Source organism: Pseudophryne corroboree, chromosome 10, assembly GCF_028390025.1.
Source record: "Pseudophryne corroboree isolate aPseCor3 chromosome 10, aPseCor3.hap2, whole genome shotgun sequence".
Classification (NCBI taxonomy): Eukaryota; Metazoa; Chordata; class Amphibia; order Anura; family Myobatrachidae; genus Pseudophryne; species Pseudophryne corroboree.
The window spans coordinates 109,555,198-109,575,283 of record NC_086453.1 but is presented as its reverse complement, the minus strand read 5'-3'; the positions used below and the strand labels follow the sequence as shown (position 1 = coordinate 109,575,283).

At 43.5% G+C, this 20,086-nt stretch overlaps 1 protein-coding gene across 2 annotated transcripts in view; it reads right to left on the bottom strand.

Annotated features, from left to right (window-relative positions):
* Positions 1-20,086, bottom strand: part of LOC134966176 (myocardin-like) — a 95,867-nt gene that overhangs the window by 37,868 nt on the left and 37,913 nt on the right. For both annotated transcript variants that reach the window (XM_063942726.1, XM_063942725.1), the window contains exons 2-4: positions 2,567-2,632; positions 2,211-2,269; positions 30-105 (exon numbers count right to left, since the gene is read on the bottom strand). In XM_063942726.1, the coding sequence (XP_063798796.1) occupies positions 30-105; positions 2,211-2,269; positions 2,567-2,632 (201 nt within the window). The remainder of the gene's footprint in view (positions 1-29; positions 106-2,210; positions 2,270-2,566; positions 2,633-20,086) is intronic.

Sequence of the window (20,086 nt, the reverse complement as noted above, 5' to 3'; positions counted from 1 at the left end):
CCCCCAAGTGTGACAAAATAAGTTCCAACCTTCAGAAAAAGGCATCTTCACAGCAGCCACTTTGTGGGGTTTGTTCTGAGCCTTGCATTTCATGAAGTCCTCTGTCTGTGGAGGGAAAGCACAGTTCTGTGATAGAATGCCTATTTCCTTGGTAGTAGTAGGATAACATGTATTTTGGAATATCATTACTGAGAAATGATATGTATTATTACACACTCTCAGTAATAGAATAGATTAACCCATAAATAAATTGAAAAGGAAATAGGAAACTTAGAGGTCAATATAATAAGATGTGACTTAAGCTGGGCATACACTATACAATTATCTGGCAGATCAGGAGTGAGATGCAGGAATTGTTGGTGTTGTTGAGGTCTTTGTAGGTGATGGTGATTTAATTTGGATTCCGGAGCATAGAGGTGCAGGGTGGTGTGGAGGATGTGGAGTGGTAAGATAAAAGTTATCAGTCAGGCTAGTGTATTTGGAAAGCATTTAAAGAGGTCAGATGGTTGTTGAGGGCATTGCCAGAAAGATAATGGGTAACTGTCTTGGTTGCATCTTAAAGTAGATGGCGGATTTAAGACTGATACCAAGATAGTGTGCTTGGATGACTGTAACCATCATGATGTTGCTGATGTGGTGACTCTGGAAAGAGGGAATAGTTTGGACAAAGCTGAACTAGTCTGTAGAGCAGGGGGGAGGTTGAGGGAGGAAAGGTAGGTTTTGGTGTCATTATTATAGAGGTGATAATGGAACTAAATATGATAATTAGTTGATCCAGATAAGTGAGAAAAGCCAAATGGTAACAATCAATGTCTTATGGAATCTTTACAGATATAGGAAGGAGAGAATGTTCCATAAATAGAGAAGCTAAAGTAGTGGTTAAATATGTAGGAAGTTAAGCATGAAAAAACTCTGTCATGAAGGCCCATGGGGAGAATTGCAGAGAATTTATGTCAAAAGCAGGAGAGGTCCATGACGATGAGGGTGGAGACGTGACCCTTAGACCTTTTGTGTGCGAGATTCAGTGGAACGCTGGGGGAGGAAGTCTAATTGCAGAGGGTACCGAGGGAAGACTGGTGACAAAAATCCAGACGGCCAGTTGCACACAAATCGCTCAAGTGGTCACTGGAGGGATGGGATGGGTTAGGAGATAGTTTCTCTAGTAAGTGGTCACTGGAGAGATGGGCTGGGTTAGGAGATAGCTTCTCTAGTAAGTGGTCACTGGAGAGATGGGCTGGGTTAGGAGATAGCTTCTCTAGTAAGTGGTCACTGGAGAGATGGGCTGGGTTAGGAGATAGTTTCTCTAGTATTGGTTAGATGTGGTTAGGCTCAAAAAGAGGATAATAATGTCTAACCACCTTTACTAAACAGTATATCACTATGTATGATATAACCATGTGAAATTCAATAAAAAATGTATTGTATGTGGTACCTCAATCCACTTAATTTAAACAAACTCTATCCAACTACCAAGTTTGTTATAGGGCTGGCATTGTTTATACTGTATTTCTGCTATTGCTCTAAGCTAAAGAGACATTAGAAAGACATGTTTGACTTATTGAGTTGGCTAGTAGGTTCAAACACTGCTCTAGATCCTGCTCTAACCATACAGGTGATGTAGTGGGAGAAGGAGTAAAGAATTCAGAGAGAATAGAATCGGGGGACAAACTGTAGGGTAAGACAATGAGATGATAGCAGAGGTTTCATGCTTAAGTATGGGATTAAATGAAGGTGAATTGGAGATTAAAGATGAAAGCGGGAGAGGTCTGGCATGGGTGGATATGCTGTTGAATGGTGTTGCTTTTGTTTTTGAAATAGGTGGCAAAATTCTAAGCAGAGAAGGAGGAAAGGGGGAGTGCAAATTGGCAGCAATGCAATTTCAAGGTGGCAAAATGCATGGGGACAGATGGGTGGCCTTTAAAGAAGTACATTTGCTTGGTAAGTGAATAGGCAGTGTTCTCAAATTAAAGGAAAATAAAAGCAAAATCCAAGATTATTTTTATCTTTAAATTTATTAGATTGAGCGAGTTTGGAGGACATAGAACAGTATAGCTATGTTACTAAATGTGTCATCAATATGGAATGACTTTGAAGTATAAGCAATCAGACATGTTTAATAACGTGGTCCAAGATATTTATGAAGCAAGCGGGGTACTTGTTATAGCTAAGATACCAATGGTGCACACAAACAAACTAGGTTGCACACTTACTTTGTTATGTCCCAAGTTTCCATTTTGATCTGGGAACGTTGAATGTGTTTTGTTGACAGCTAGGGGCATAAATATATAAACAAATATGTATTAGTTGGTATAGTTATGATTTGTCTTCATATCTACTTCAGTTGTTGTCAAACAAAACCGTTATTCTTGTAAATTATAATAAGGAAGCCAAGTCTCTATTTAGGGAACTATTCTATCATCTACAGCTGGCAGATCTGACAGCTTATATATTGGATATGTGAACAATGTATCTACACACAGGGCATCTGAATAGTACATAATAAGACTGGTAACCTGCACAAAATCAAATTGTTCCTTACAATACTAGATGGTCCCAAATAACTTACATGGCATGAGGTTTCGCTCAGACATTTGCTCTTGTGAGCGCCGGTGCTGCATTCTCAGCTGGAGAACTGAAATAAAATAGAAGTGAAAACTATGAGTTACACTATTTAAAGTAAGCAGAATTAACTACATCTGTAGGTCTCAATGTGGCTGTTGTGTTTTATGATTTATACTCTGCTGCCTAAAATACCACTGTAGTGTCTAACATTAGTCTCTGTATGCAAGGCAGCTTTGCCGCACACGTATGTGACAATTTGTGTTGGTCAGATTTAATAGTTTACAGCGTTAACTGCAATAGTCTGACTGAAGCCTATTTACTGTAGAGATGTGTGGTTCAGTTTATTACAAATCCAAACCCACTTGAACTGATCTGAACAGAACCCAATCCCAATTTGGATCTCCTGAACAGTTCAGAATTCGGATTTTAAATCCGAAATTGAAGTTTTGGATTGCAAAAATGACATGATTTTATCCATTTTCAAGAAATACAAAACCCAAGGTTCTGAATTTAAATCTGAATTCCTAACCCAAAACACTTGGGGGTGGTTTTGCAAAACCAAAATACGATGTTGAAATTAGAACTAAAACCAAGTAAAAAATACGAGACTCCACACACATCTCTAATTTACTGTAACAAGAACTATGACGGTACGTGTGTGCTATTGCAATCCTTCGGTTATCACCATACTGAAATGGTGATAGCAGAAGATAATCAAATAAAAAAAAATAATAATAAATAAAGCATTTTTTTTCCAATTAGGAATTATCTGATAAATTTGTAATCTATTTTTTTTTTCTTTTTTTAATCACTAGTGGAACTTCCTGGGCCCCAAACCAGGGCATGTGTGAACCAGCCGGCCAGGTAGCACAAGCACACATCCCATAGCCTGGCAAAGTGGTAAGTAATGCGTTATTGCTCTAGGCTAGTATTAAGGTGCACACGTAAAAGGACTGTTACCACCCTGCACTCCCTTTTTATGTTCCATATTGGGGTCCTGCGTCCTGGCTGCGGGACATGCCCCCATTGTTCATCATGCTGGAGTCACTCCCATCACTTCCTGAGCTGCTAGTCCACCCCAATCCTATCTATAAAATGTTTATAGTAGTCCATCGCTATGCAGAGCAGTAGGTTTATTTATTTATTAACAGTTTCTTATATAGCGCAGCAAATTCCATTGCGCTTTACAACTGGACACAATTAGAAGACAGAACTGGGTAAAAACAAAGTCATAGAGGGAGGAGGGCCCTGCTCGCAAGCTTACAATCTATGGCAAAGTAGATGAGCGAGTGAGTAACTCCCTCCACCCAACACCAAAATGGGACAATTGGGAGGGATGGAAAAAAAGATGCTAAAATGCAGCAGATGATGTTGAAATCCATTAGTAATTAATTAATTAATGTTTTTATTTATTACCAGTTATTTATATAGCACACACATATTCCGCAGCACTTTACAGAGAATATTTGCCCATTCACATCAGTCCCTGCCCCAGTGAAGCTTACACTCTATATTCCCTACCACATGTACACAGACACATTCACACTAGGGTTAATTTTGTTGGGATCCAATTGACCTACCAGTATATTTTTGGATTGTGGGAGGAAACCGGTGTACACAGAGGAAACCCACACAAGTACGGGGAGAATATACAAACTCCACACAGGTAGAGCCATGGAGAGACTCGAACCCATAACCTCAGTAATGTGAGGTAGTAATGCTAACCATTACACCATCCGTACCACCCTAATGACTTTAACATGTCAGTAAGAAAACATAGAGGCCAGTAACAGGTACCACAATACACACTCAACATTAGCTTTCAATTGGTCTGTGATTGTGAACTCCTTGCTTACAATCCCTGAATATCTCTTCTTGCATATACTGACACTGATATTATGAAGTCGGAAAAAGAATCCTAGCTGTTAGTATAGGACCCAGGTCTGTGGGTGCTTGTGCTGCCGCAATCATTATCTACAGTATGTCTCTGCATAACACTCTTCATATGGGGCGGTGGGGGCTGGTGAGCCCTTTAACAAACTGGTTCCCTTGGCTGTCAGTAAATTTCAATAAGGTTGTCAGTAAAAGTACTTACTATTTTGACAACCGTGTTAAAGTGTAGATAATATGTCTCTGGTTCAGAATGTTAGAAACTTTATATAACCAAAAACATCAATTACAGTAATGTCCACTCCGTGTTATATAGAAAGGTTGTGCAGTTTGTTCCATTTCATACAGGCCACGTTCCCACGAGTGTGTTATATTACAGGCCAGCATATTTCTATAGGTCTGGGATAGCATGGAAGGCCAAGGAGACATACTAAGACTGGGTCATGTTCTATTTCCAGACGTTTCAGGCTCTCCACAGTTGTTACTGGCCAATGTTTGTGCTGAGCAGCTGAATGATTTTAAGTGACAGGGCCTTCTATTTATTCCAGTAATCTGATCAGACACCCACTCCCTTTTCTCTCTCTCTTTCTCCACAATACACAGAGAGAAAAACAAATGACCATCCCAATTCACCCCTTTTAAAAAGATCAATATTTGAACAATGTCATTTTGTTTAGGAAACGCGGAGCATACTGTAGTAGCTCCACATTTAAGGTCTCATGTGTTAGACAGTCATTGTTATGTTACTAGAAATATACCCTATAATAATGCATACTCCTGTTTACTTTGTTTAGCACCCAAGATAAATATGAGGTTGATTTTATGGCTTGAATTAGCATTAAGTAACCAGGGTGTTTTGGTTTTCATTTTGCAAATATAGGATCCATATACATGTTACAGCATCAGTATTAAGAAGCTTGGCAGCCAAAAGTAGTTGGGGGGGGACATCAATGGAAATGGGAGGGCACAGAGCCGGCCATAGGCATAGGCAAACTAGGCAATTGCCTAGGGCATTCAATATGCCTAGGGGCAGCATCAGCTTCTGCTGATTAAAATGATATGCGGCATGCCTATATTCTGTATGTAGCATTTCATATGCGGATACAGCCACAGTCTCACACAGTATATAGGCATGCTGCATATCAGTTTAATCAGCAGAAGGAAGCTGCTTGTGCATCCTAGCCACATAAAAATGCAAATAAGATGCATTTTCCTTAAAAAAAAAGGTGCCCGACGTTAGCATTGATGCAAGATTTGTAAGGACACATCTGTATCCAAGCAGAGGCAGAGGTCACAGTGTTAGTGGAAGTGTGAGTGCTGTGTGCATGTGAGTGGGTTGGTTGTGCAGTAGTGTTCGGAATATGTGTAAGGAGCATTATGTGTGTCATGTAAAAATGCATTAATAATGTGCAACATATGTGTAAAGGGCCACTATGTGTGTCATTATGTGTATAAGGGCATTAATAATGTGCGGCATATGTGTAACAGGGTACTACTGTATGTGTGTCATTATGTGTATAGGGGCACTAATAATGTGCAGCAAATGTGTAGGGGGCACTATGTGTGTCATTATGTGTATAAGGGCATTAATAATGTGCGGCATATGTGTAAGGGACATTATGTGTAAAAGGGCATTAATAAAGGTTGTCATAATGTGTAAGGTGCATTATGTTTATAAGGACATTAATGTGTTTCATTTGTGTATGGGGCATTACTGTGTGGAATTGTGTATAAATGCATTACAAATGTGTGGCATTATGTGTATAAGGTGCTCTACTATGTGGCGTTGCATATAGAAAGGGCACTACTGTGTCGTCTAATGTGAATAAAGAGCAATAAGGTGTGGTGTAATGTGAATAAGGAGCAATTCAGTGTGATGTAATGTGAAAATGGGGCTCTACTGTGAGGAGTAACGTTTATAAGGTAAAGTGATACTACTGTGGGATGTAATATGAATTATGGACACTATCGCAAGATAAAATGTGAATAAAGTTGCAGTACTGTGTGGCGTAATTGGAATTGGGGTTACTATTGTGTTCCCAGCAAGAAGATGCCCCTTTTTGGGCTGTGCGTCAAATGTGCGAACTGTTCCTATTTAAAATATAGGGGGTACAAGGACTGCTATGGGTGAGGGGTGATGGTGCTGGGAAAGAGGTGCAAGGTCAGAGACAGAACCAGCGGTGGTGCTAGGGTGCACCAGACAAAATCTTGCCTAGGGCATCATATTGGTTAGGGCCGGCTCTGGGAGGGCAATGCCGCTACCACTCCTCCCATAGCAGTTCATGGGTTCATGTACCATCGGAATGTACATTCTAATGTGATGTAACCGTGCCCCCCTCCCCCTCATGTTGTCTTGACGGCCCTGCTAAGAAGAGCTTATTGTAATTCATTTAGTAAATAATTATTCAGTGAATTGTCAATGGTTCTGATAGTAGAAAATTGAGGACTGTAAATGACGCATTGATGAAAATAAAAATACAGAATGTCCTGATTTTTCACAGAACAATGGGCAGACCTGGACAGATCATCAGTGTTCCCCGCTGTTGAAGGATAGACACTGCTATGTACTATACCTCATTAATGCACAAAACAACATAAAATAGATTTTGCTTCGCAGGAGATATTTTAATGATATACATTATGGTGTTCTGGTATTACTTGGTTCCACAGAGATTTTGAGCCAAGGAAAATTTCAAGAAACTTGCACCATAGATATGTACATGCATGAAATGACAGATGATGTCTTCTTCACTGTCAGACATCTTATAGTTAATAGGGGTAAAGCAGTGCAGCAGCACTAAAAAAGAATCTGTTAATAAGTGATGACTCCCTTGTATGCAATGACACAATTGGGCTGATGGAGTGTGACCACAATTCCACACACAATGCCAGTGTGTGGTGCCACCATATATAGCGCTGTAGGGTAGGGGGTGTTGTTGGCAGCGTTGTCTTGTAGCTTCCCCCCTTTTTAAAGTCCAGCATCTCCTGACCACCCCTGTGTCCTTTCCCTGCCTGTCCCTAATAGCTTTACAACATTCATGAACTTCACACTGTCCTTTATTACATTTCAAGATACTGACATACCCAGGATTCATACCCATTTCCTACCTTTTTACACAGTGCAAATAGCTGTTAGAAATCTTCTAGTTTGTATGCAGGATCAAATAGACCAATGAGTAGGGTGTATGACTGGAATGCAACAGGTTATGCGTTTGAATCCTGGGTATGGCAGTATATTGAAATGTGTTATTTAATTAAGGGTATTTTTAACTGAACAAGCTCTCAAATTAAGTGCATGAGCATGCTATAAAGAGGATTTGTGTCCAAATTGTGTCATGCCCCTTCCCCACGCGGCATTGTGACTTATGTCCTCATTGGAAAAATGGGGGAAGGGAGGAAAGGGGTGGGGGGGGTCAATTCTCTTTCTGGCACAGGGCACCAAAAAGTATAGTTACGGCTCTGTTGAACTGTGAATGCTCAGATAGTGAACACACGTAAATGCATTACTGCAGGGTCAGGTGGTATCATCTTATTACTGCAGTGTGAAAGGTATCTTGCTGCAACTTTTCCTTTCTCACGCAGCCTGAGTAGAGTAAGAGCGTGTCAGTATTTGTTGTGGGTAACTGTCTCTGGTGCAAATATTTGTGCTGGTTATGATTACAAAAATGTGCAGTGGTTGTTTGTCTTGTAAAAAAAAAAAAAGGCATATAGTGATCCCCCCTCCCCCCCCCCCTCCCACCTCCCAAAAGTGATTACAGCACAACCACACACAGCCTAGGCTGGTAACATCAACAAAACTGGCAGACAAAGGAGGCGTGGCTTAACTGCAGTACTGAGCAGACATGCATCCCTGGAGCTCCTGCTCTGTACATTTTATTAAAGGCACCCGACTGATCCCTGGTCACTTTGGGGACCCCCCTATATCACCTGGGGCACCCCTGATTGGGCAGCACGGTCTGCGGAGCCGGCGGGGTCTCCTACTCCCGTGCGGGTTGCGGCCTGCTGTCCCTCCTGAAGCCGGGACCTCGATTTCTGTGCGGCCTGGAGAGCGGCGACCTGTTTCCGGCTCAAAAGACAGTGCCTCACTGCTCGGTGCCTGGGTGTGCACCGCACCACCAGCCACCAAATAAACGTTATCTCCAGGGGACGGTGAGTGCTGCCCGCCGGTCAGTGCGCTGCGCTGTGGAAGGCCGGTGGCGGGCGAGCTTTCTTCTCCCGACGCGTCTTCTTCCGCTGTGGCTGCTCTGCCTACTCAGAGGCACCTGGCTGGGGGGACCCCAGTCTGCGTGACCCGCCTGCTGCTGAACCCGCTCCTGGCCATTGTAGTGGCAGCTCCCGAAGTCCCGGGCAGGTAAGAGAGCCTCCAATAAGACCTGATGGCGCCATCTTGGTCACTGGCGCTGCACTCCGTGAAGCCCTCCTTACCTGTTTTGGGACCCCAAGAATCGGTCTCTGCCTGGGGGGGGCCCTGTGGATAATAAATCTCCAGAACACTGGGGGCACGTGGCCTGGCTGGCAACTGAGAAGGTTGCACTTCCTAGGGGCTCTGGCCTGCAAGTTTACTAAAATCCCCCTCATAACCCAGAACGAACTCCCCACGCCTCGTTACAATATATATCTGCAGCCTAACTTCGCTCACACTTCATTAAGCTCCTCCTGATTCTGTAATTCATGGGCCAACTGATCGAGGTAGGACACCTGGGCCCTCCTGTTTGTTCTGCTGCCCACTCCTCAGATATACAGTCACTCCGGCTAGGTCTTGCCCAGCCTACTCTGGAGTCGCCATGCCCCACTAACTAACGCTTGGCCGTGTCCGCCAGTGTTTTGTTTTGTTTTTTATGTTTTTTTTATTTAGTTTTCTCTTTCCAGTCCCCCAACCTCATACATCCAACTAAGTCATATTGACAGTGCTTGATTTGTAAATTGCACTACGACCTGACGTGCACACACACCTGGTCCTCTGATTGCCGACCATCATGAGTAGATCCAATACTAATGCTAAGAAAAAAGCTGGAGGGGACATCTCCCAACACTTTCATAAAAATGATAAATCCTCCTCCTCTTCAGATCCTCCCTCGCCCCGTCTCTCCCAAATGGAAAAAGACGTGGCTGCCCCACCTACTCCATCAACGAAAGAGGACTTTCTCGCCCTACGTTCTCTCATAATGGACTTTAAGGAATCCATGGAATCCAAATTAGATAAAGCGGTTACCTCAATCAGGTCCGACCTCTCATCACTGTCTTCTAGAACCTCGAAACTAGAGTCCCGACAGGACTCCCTCCAAAAAGTCCAAACTGAGCTTATCAGGGACATCGATGATATCATTCAAGATCTGTCGGATCTACGGACAAAAAACGAGGACCTGGAGAACCGGGAAAGGAGATGTAACCTACGCATACGCAACATACCAGAATCAGTCCCCCCGGCAGATCTGGAGGCATACCTTCACAAACTTTTCTCCTATGTCGTCCCCGATATCGGACCACGGCAACTAAATTTGGAAAGGGCTCATAGAGCTCTAAGACCTAAGCCACGCGAGGGCGACCCCCCTAGAGATGTCATTATACGCTTTCTCAGCTTCAAAGACAAAGAATTGGTTCTTCATCCGACAAGAGGGAAACCGCATATACTATTTGAAGATGCTAAACTGCAGTTTTATCAAGATCTGGCTCCATCCACGATCATTAAAAGAAGAGAACTTAGGGACCTAACGAGTGCCCTCCGCACTCGCGGTATCCGCTATCGCTGGGGCTTTCCCTTCAAACTGCTCATCGACCTCAATGGAAAGATGATAGTCATCAGGGATCCCACTGAAGGGAAAGACTTCTTGGCCCACTTAGAGGACTCTGGTCCCCCTCCCGCGAATCATACCAACCCGTAATTGAACGTTCTACTCTCATGGCCAGACACTGGTCGGGTTCCTCTCCTGAGACTGTCTTTTTGATCTTGCAAGTATTCGCTTAAACTTCATACCTTACTGCATTTGTAAATTCGAGCTATGTTGTGGTTGTTTTTTCGCCCATCTTGCCCCCTCGGGCGCGCCCTGGGTACGCGGATGGGGACCCCCCCCCTTTTTTTTTTTTTACCCTCTCCCTCCGCGTGCCTGTATGGGGGTGCCTGATGGGTCACGCGGTTTGAACCATCCCATACAGTCTTAAGCGATTTGTTATTATTTATTTGCTTACTGTTATAAGACCGTCTCTTACAGGATACTTGCTCTACCTGTTACCCTCTGGTTATTTTTGTTCACACACTCTCGGCCATACCAAACATATTGTTGTGGTGTTTTGTTTTGTTTTTCTTCTCTCTTCTCTGGGCGATGAGTCACCTTGATTCCTCCCGAAGCACCCAGAGAGTATTTACCAAGTTATATAATTCTTTATGTCCAGGTCATTGTTCTAACTGTTGACTAACGCGACTTGATGTCTTTGTCTATTTTTCCACTGTAATTTACATTTTCTTGACTACATTGAAGCGGTTATTTCTTGTTTTATGTGATGTATTCAATACTTTATGTATCTGCTAAGTAGGACTTCTGTCCTAATATATACATTTGTACGTGTATATGTACATGTATTTTATTTTATTTTTTTCTTTCTTCTCTCTCTCCTTCCTAAGAAACCACTGGTGGGACCTGGCCCCCACTACTCTAACTTTCTTACCCTCACTTACTTGCTCTCCCCGCTTTATTGCTATAGGTGTTTTACCTTTACTCTTTCTCCCCAATCTCCCTTGAGGTGACCCGAGGGGAAATCGGTTTCACCTCAAATTGGACCACTTTGGTCCCGACATCTGTGTGCTTATTCCTCCGCTGGACGTGAGGACTCTCCACGCAGACTCTCCCCGTTCTCACCCCCATATCTCTCAGTTTATATTCTACTCTTCCTAACCCCTGACAGGTCAAGTGTTTTAATCCCCCCCTCCCCCCCCCCCCTTTTTTTTTTTTTTCCTCTCTCTCTGAGTCTCGGACACCATGTCTCTAACTCTAGCGTCCCTGAACGCCAAGGGCTTAAATACTCCCCAAAAATGCTCCTCACTGTTCAGATCCTTACAAACCCTCCGCTCGGGTATAGTTTTTATTCAAGAAACACATTTCAAGGCCTCTGCACACCCATCCCTAGAATCTAAACGGTTTCCTACTGCCTTTTACTCCTCTAGCCAAACTAAACATAATGGAGTGGCAATCATGCTCCACAGTAAAATTCCGTTCACCCTTGATTCTGTTCACAGGGACTCCGATGGGTGTTATATTATTCTGAAAAAAGTATACTGGCGCTAGTAGAAGTTTCTCCAATATTAATAACAGAAACGTGGATGAATTGAAACAAGTAAATAATTTATTCACTAAACAGTTAAAATATCACTTAAAATCAAATAAAGTTGGGCATAGATTGAGGCTGAGAATCAAAATGAGAATAGCTGCTAGTATGCATCCACATGTGATCACGGACTAAGAAATAAAGTTCCCTGGGGAATAATGTTGTTTAAATACAGCTGGTGTAACCCATGGTGATGGAGTCCTCCAAGAGCTTGAAAAGTAACAGCAGGCAAGCTGTGATGTTTTGTGCAGAGGCTGATTATCTCCCATCGGTGCTGTAATGATGCAGTCCCACAGAGAAATTTCCAAGGCAGGAATATTCGTGTTAAAAGTCCATATCTGGATCCTCACAGGATGGAATGCATATGTTGGTGGCAGCTTGTCACTTAATGCGTTTCCCTAGGCACGGTCACCTAGCTTCATCAGAACTTCATCAGATACTTCCAATTACACTTACAAGAAAGACATAAAATCACAGCAGATTAAAATACTCCACTAATGGCAGGCAGCAGACAGTACCTCCTGGTGTCCGTTTTTCCGCCCGGAGTCACATACAAACGTCCCGCTTAACGAGTTTCAGACCGTATAGGTCCTTCTTCAGAAGCATGCTTCTGAAGAAGGACCTATACGGTCTGAAACGCGTTAAGCGGGACGAGGTACTGTCTGAGGGGCTGAAATTCCGGACTTCATCCTCTCTCTTCCATTCAGCTAACATCAGGCAAGGTGACGGAAGTCCTGTCTGTCTGCTGCCTGCCATTAGTGGAGTATTTTAATCTGCTGTGATTTTATGTCTTTCTTGTAAGTGTAATTGGTATTAAAGATTTTGTCATTTTTTAAGAACCACTGCACTATTATCTTTTTATCCCTCTTAAAACTTGGTCCACTGCAAAGTGCCAAGGGAGCAGAGGTTTATATCCTTGTAGGTTGGTGTTGGATTCACACCTGTGAAATAGGAAGAATCTATCATCTGGGAGCAGTTTGCCCAACTGGATATTTCCATATATGCTGACTATCCCCCTACGTTTGTAAGTGTGGATTTGGATATTTGAAATTAATGATATAAAGGAAATACTACACTATATTTGTTCTTTTTCTTTTTCTCTAAAAACCCTACTTATGTGAGAACCTTTTGGGATAAGAGAAAACACATCATTCAGATGTTTATCCATTCAGAGTTTTGGAAACCATTAGATTGACACCCTTAAGCTGAATTTAAGGGTGAACTCTATATTATTGTTAAATTTATAGCTGCATGGTTATCTTTGTGTGCGCTAGATGTCCTTTGTGTTATTTGAATAAAAACTTTATGATTGGAAAAAAAAAAACTGGCAGACAAATGGCATTGGGTCCCCCTGAAAGAGACATTGCCAGCACTAGTCTTTGCCTTTTCAGTATAGTACTGAAGTGCAAAGGGTATTCAGGCCCAGAAAAATAACCTGCCCTAGAAGAAAGCCGACACGTGTGAGGTTCTGAGAATGTATAAAACATAGCGACAACTGTTTTTTACCAGTGAATTACAGGCACCAACAAGAACTGTCATACCTAAAGGGCCCTACACACTGGGCGGTCTCAGCGATTTTAACGACCAACGATATTATCGTTGGTCGATTTTTTAACAATGATTTTTGCATACACACTAGACAATATCTATGGCCAATTAGGACGATATGACAGTACATTACATCTATATTGTCCAAATTGGCTTGCATGTATAAATGATGATAGACAAACGATGAATGACCGCGAGGACGCGCATCGTTCATCGTTTATGCATACACACTGAACGATATGAATGATTTATCAATCATTTTTTAACGATATCGTTCATATCGTCGTTTATTATCGCTGATTGTGTAGGGTCCTTTAGGGTTTTGGGTATGCAGGCATGTGTAAAACTACAAATACCATCATGCCCTGGCATCCAGGATCCACTTGGGTCATTCATTCACCTATATATAAAGTATCACTAGAGAGAAAAATACACAGACATAGAAAGAATAATCCTTTACTACATAGACACTCCCTGAGTCTTGTCTCGTGATATCAATGTGTTGTTCCCCCCCCCCCTTCCCCGTGGAAGTCGGAAGAGAACCCCTCAACCCAATCACAAACCCTAACCCCCACCACCACCACCACACACACACACACACACACACACACACACACACACACACACACACACACACACACACGTAAAGCTTTTTTTTTTCATAGACCTTCTTGAACAAATACTAATTAAATATATATATATATATATATATATATACAGATATATATATATATATATATATATATATATGTAGAATGCAATAATCCGGCACTCGGATGATCTCCACAGTGTATTTGCCCGGTGCCCTCCGAATTAAGCTGCAATTAGCATACAGCTCCATACACAGTAGCTTATCTACCTTATGCGTCTGTGATTTTATTTGGATACGCAGTCCTGAGTGCCGCCGCGAATGACTTTTATATATATGTATATATATATATATATATTGTAACACTGTAGGGGTGCAAGGCGCCTTTTCCTGGGGAATATGGCCGCACGCAGCAGCTGAGGAACAACACAAGTCCAGTTTCTGGTACAACTGACCCCGGCCAGTTTTATTGAAACAGAAAATAAAACAAAACCCAAAAATAAAAATACCTTGCCTGTCCGGCACTAACTAAACATAAGATATTCCTAACTGTCACTAAACAAAACACAGAGTTCTTCAGTACATACTGTATAGCTTACTTGCATCAGAAAGCGTGTCTCTCACACACAGATCCTGCAGCCTTCCCAGGCAGTCTGCCCATACTAATCAGGTTAGAAGCACTATAACACTCTTACACAGCTGAAACCCTGATTAGCCCTCTGTGAGGCCAAAGACCCGAACTGGGCCCAATGTCTAGAACTCGCCTTATCTCTCTCTCAGAGCCTTTACCCAGCTTTTACAGCAAACTGAAAAGGTTCAGACAAAACAAAAAGCATTTTTCCTAGAAGTTAACATTTTCTAAAACATGTAAGACAAGAACCTGGGACAAATATACCTGCCCTCAAACACTATCCCAGTGTTCTTGTCACATATCCCCCTCCCCTGTTTCGACCTAGGGGCCGGAACACTTGTAGCCCCCAAACAGAAGATGCGAGACAATGCATCTGCGTTGGCCAATTGTGTTCCCGGTCTATGTTCGACAGTAAACTTAAAGTCCTGCAACGCTAGAAACCATCTAGTTACACGAGCATTCTTGCCTCTATTTACATACATCCATTTTAAAGGGGCATGGTCTGTCACTAGTCTGAATTGTCTACCCAAGAGGTAATACCTCAAGGTATCTAGTGCCCACTTAATGGCCAAAGCCTCCTTTTCCACAATGGCATACCTTTTTTCATGCTCATTGAGTTTCCTACTCAAATAAATGATAGGGTGTTCGTCCCCATCTCTGGTTTGGGACAGCACAGCACCTATCCCTACCTCTGAGGCATCTGTCTGTACCACAAATTCTTTTGAAAAATCTGGTGTTATCAACACCGGTTGTGAACACAAAGCCACTTTTAACGCTTGGAACGCCTTTTCTGCATCAGGGTTCCATTTCACCACATTTGACTGCTTCCCTTTGGTAAGGTCTGACAACGGCACCGCTGTGGTCGCAAAATTAGGAATAAACCGTCTATAGTACCCAGTAATTCCCAAAAAAGCCCTTACCTGTTTTTTATTCACTGGACGAGGCCAGTTTTGAATAGCATCAACTTTATTCAATTGGGGCCTAATCAGACCTCTGCCTATGGTGAAGCCCAAGTATTTGACCTCCTCCATTGCGAGGCAGCACTTCTTTGGGTTAGCAGTTAACCCTGCCTCTCTGATTGAGTCCAGTACTGCTTGTACTTTAACCAAATGGGACCCCCAGTCTGTACTGTGAATTACCACATCATCCAAATAGGCAGCTGCATATTTTCTATGGGGCCTCAAAATTTTATCCATCGCCCGTTGAAAGGTTGCTGGAGCCCCATGCAACCCAAAGGGTAACATCTTATACTGGTACAGCCCCTCCGGAACCGAAAAGGCTGTTTTTTCTTTGGCGCTATCAGATAAAGGTATTTGCCAGTAACCTTTGGTCAGGTCCAATGTGGTGAGAAACCTGGCTGTTCCCAGCCTTTCTACAAGCTCATCCACACGGGGCATGGGGTATGCGTCAAACTTGGACACCTCATTTAACTTACGAAAGTCATTACAGAAGCGTATGCTACCGTCGGGCTTCGGGATGAGCACTATGGGACTGGACCACTCACTGTTAGACTCCTCTATGACTCCCAGTTCTAACATGGTTTTAACTTCCTTAGAAATAGCTTCTCGCTGAGCTTCAGGAATCCTATATGGCTTTAAATGAACCCTGACCCCTGGTTCTGTGACAATGTCATGTTTTATTATTGTCGTTCGGCCAGGCAGCTCTGAAAATACCTCCCTATTTTGGATGAGAAATTCTTTAACCTGATTGTTCTGATCAGCTGATAATGTCTCTGACACCTTCACTGCGGGAAGCAACCGGGGTGAAGACACCGAAGGGCAAGGCTCCGCTGACAGAGACAACCTATCTTTCCAGGGTTTGATTAAGTTAACATGGTAGATCTGTTCGGGTTTTCTCTTTCCCGGCTGGTATACTTTGTAATTAACCTCATTCACTTTTTCCCTAATCTCAAATGGACCCTGCCATTTAGCTAGGAATTTGCTTTCCACAGTGGGTACCAAAACAAGAACTCTATCGCCAGGAGCAAATTCCCGTATCTTGGCACTCCGGTTATAGACCCTCTGTTGAGCACTTTGGGCCTGTTCCATGTGCTCTCTGACAACAGGTACCACGGCTGCAATCCTATCCTGCATTTGTGTTACATGCTCAATAACGCTTCTATAAGGAGTGGGCTGTCCTTCCCACGTCTCTTTGGCAATATCCAACAGCCCTCTGGGGTGTCTACCATACAACAAATCAAATGGAGAAAACCCCGTAGAGGACTGAGGAACTTCTCTGATGGCCATTAACAAGTAGGGCAACAAACAATCCCAGTTTTTCCCATCTCTCTCAACAACCTTTTTTAACATACTTTTTAATGTTTTATTAAACCTTTCCACCAACCCGTCAGTTTGGGGATGGTAGATGGACGTCCTGAGGTGAGTGACCTTAAATAACTTGCACAACTCTTTCATGATCCTTGACATAAATGGAGTACCTTGGTCAGTCAAAATTTCTTTTGGTATTCCCACTCTACTAAATACCTGCACCAGCTCCCTAGCTATCGCCTTGGTTGTGATAGTGCGTAAAGGGACAGCCTCAGGATATCGAGTGGCATAGTCCATAATTACCAGGATATACTGATGGCCCCGAGCAGACTTTAACAAGGGCCCCACGAGATCCATGGCTATTCTGTCAAACGGGACCTCTATAATAGGCATGGGAACTAGTGGGCTCCTGAAATGGGGTCTAGGGGCATGATACTGGCATTCAGGACAGGAAGAACAATATTCAGACACTTCTTTATAAACCCCTGGCCAAAAGAACCTTTGTAAAACTCTTTCAGTGGTTTTTTCTGCCCCTAAATGTCCTGCGGTAACGTGACTATGAGCTAAATCTAGTACCGTTCTCCGATAAGGCTGGGGAACTACCAGCTGTTCCACCACATCCTCACCCCTTTTGACAATGTGGTACAAGAGCTCATTACAGATGGCCATGTGGGGATACGTAACCCTGTCACCTGGTACCACAGGTTCCCCATTAACAATCTTAACATTCTCTCTAGCCTTTATTAAGGTAGGATCCTTTAACTGTTCAGACGCAAACAGATCCTTCTTTACCTCCAGGTCAGGCACGCTTTCAGTTCTAACTACTATGTCTCTGTTCCCGGCAAGAGGGTCCTCACTGGACTCCCCATCTGTCACTTCCCCAGCCAAACTAGCAAAAGGCAAAGGGCCAGAAAGTTCCGAAGACCCACGTACATCCATAAAATCACCGGTATTATCAACTGGCTTTTTACTTCTCACATCTGTTGATAACCGTGATTCCCACAGTTTCCAAAAATGAGGAAAATCCCTCCCTATTATGGCCTCATGCACCAAGGTAGGGACCAGTCCCACTTTAACCATTGCTGACCCACAACAAGTTTCTATATTCACCTCAGCAGTGGCATAATGTTGGGTATCCCCATGTATGCAAGTTACCCCAATAGGTATTTGCTGGACCTTTAAGGGGTTCACTAACCCAGCTTTCACGAGGGTAACTAAACTTCCTGAATCTAGCAAGGCCTCTACCCGGTTACCCTCTAAGAACACATCACACATTTGTTTTTCCAGCTCAGGTGAAGGTACCACAGTACAGGCTAACCTAGCAAAGAAAGACATTCTGCGACATTCAAAGGCAGCATCACATTGCATGGGTTCTTGCGTGACTGGGCAATTGGCAATAACATGACCTGGCATACCACACCTAAAACATTTAACCACACGATTATCAACCCGTTTGGGCAGCATAGACCGTTCTAGCCCCATTGGCCTGTCTCCAGGGCCAGTGTTTACAGTCTCTCCAGCCCTGCGTTCTCTTAACCGCCCAGCAACGTTTTCCCACGGAACAGTCTTACCAGTCTTTACTGAAGGGCGCTGTCGAGGATCTATGGGTTGCTGGGTGGTCATCAGTAGTTCCTCTGCTGCCAAATACCTCTCTACCATGTCCACTAATTGGTCAGCAGTACCCGGGTTTCCATGGCTCACCCACTTGCGCAGGACCATGGGCAAAGATCTCAAGTAGCGGTCCATGACGACTCTTTCCACCATCTGGGGACCAGTTAATGTCTCTGGCTGTAGCCATTTTTTTGTTAGCTGAATAAGGTCGTGCATCTGGGAGCGCGGAGGCTTCTCCATGGCGTACAGCCAACGGTGCACCCGTTGTGCTCGTACTGACAGCGTGACTCCCAGGCGGGTCAGGATCTCAGTCTTTAGTTTATCATAGTCCCGAGCCTCAGCAGGGCTTAAATCAAAGTAAGCTTTTTGGGGCTCACCTGACAGGAAAGGTGCCAGCAGACTGGCCCACTGTGCTTTTGGCCAGTTCTCACGCTCTGCAGTCCTTTCAAACGTGGTCAAGTAGGCCTCCACATCATCAGCCTCTGTCATTTTCTGCAGGAAGTGACTGGCCCGTATAGAACTAGAGCTGGTCGGAGCACTGACGGCCACATCTCCAATCCGGGCTGCAAGGCTCTGCACCACTTCTGTTAAGGCCTGTCTATCCTGACGCTGTTGCCTGTAAAGTTCATCAACAACTGCCTGCTGTTGTCTCTTTATTTCCTCCATTGCCACCTGCTGCTGTCTTATATTTTCCTCCATTGCCACCTGCTGCTGTCTGTTGGCCTCCTGCTGAGCCGCTGTAGCTTGCAGCAAGGCTTTAAGCAGATCCTCCATGTCGACAGATTTTTCAGGCGGCTTTGTAGCTGCTTTCACCCAGGACATATCAAACCCTCAGGGGTGAGTCTCAGTAACTTCACACTGGGCTGTATCTGCATAAACCACCGTTTTCTGCAGGCCTCACAAAGCTGCTGCTTTCACTTATGCGCAGAACGGTGTGCTTGCATTCTCCACCAAGTTGTAACACTGTAGGGGTGCAAGGCGCCTTTTCCTGGGGAATATGGCCGCACGCAGCAGCTGAGGAACAACACAAGTCCAGTTTCTGGTACAACTGACCCCGGCCAGTTTTATTGAAACAGAAAATAAAACAAAACCCAAAAATAAAAATACCTTGCCTGTCCGGCACTAACTAAACATAAGATATTCCTAACTGTCACTAAACAAAACACAGAGTTCTTCAGTACATACTGTATAGCTTACTTGCATCAGAAAGCGTGTCTCTCACACACAGATCCTGCAGCCTTCCCAGGCAGTCTGCCCATACTAATCAGGTTAGAAGCACTATAACACTCTTACACAGCTGAAACCCTGATTAGCCCTCTGTGAGGCCAAAGACCCGAACTGGGCCCAATGTCTAGAACTCGCCTTATCTCTCTCTCAGAGCCTTTACCCAGCTTTTACAGCAAACTGAAAAGGTTCAGACAAAACAAAAAGCATTTTTCCTAGAAGTTAACATTTTCTAAAACATGTAAGACAAGAACCTGGGACAAATATACCTGCCCTCAAACACTATCCCAGTGTTCTTGTCACAATATATATATATATATATACATTTATATATGACAGCGGCATCTACAGGGAATAAAGGGGTACTACACTTTATTAAAACATTCTAGATGTGTGCATGTATTTTAAATGATCACTGCATTGTTTGTGCCACTGTTGCTTTCA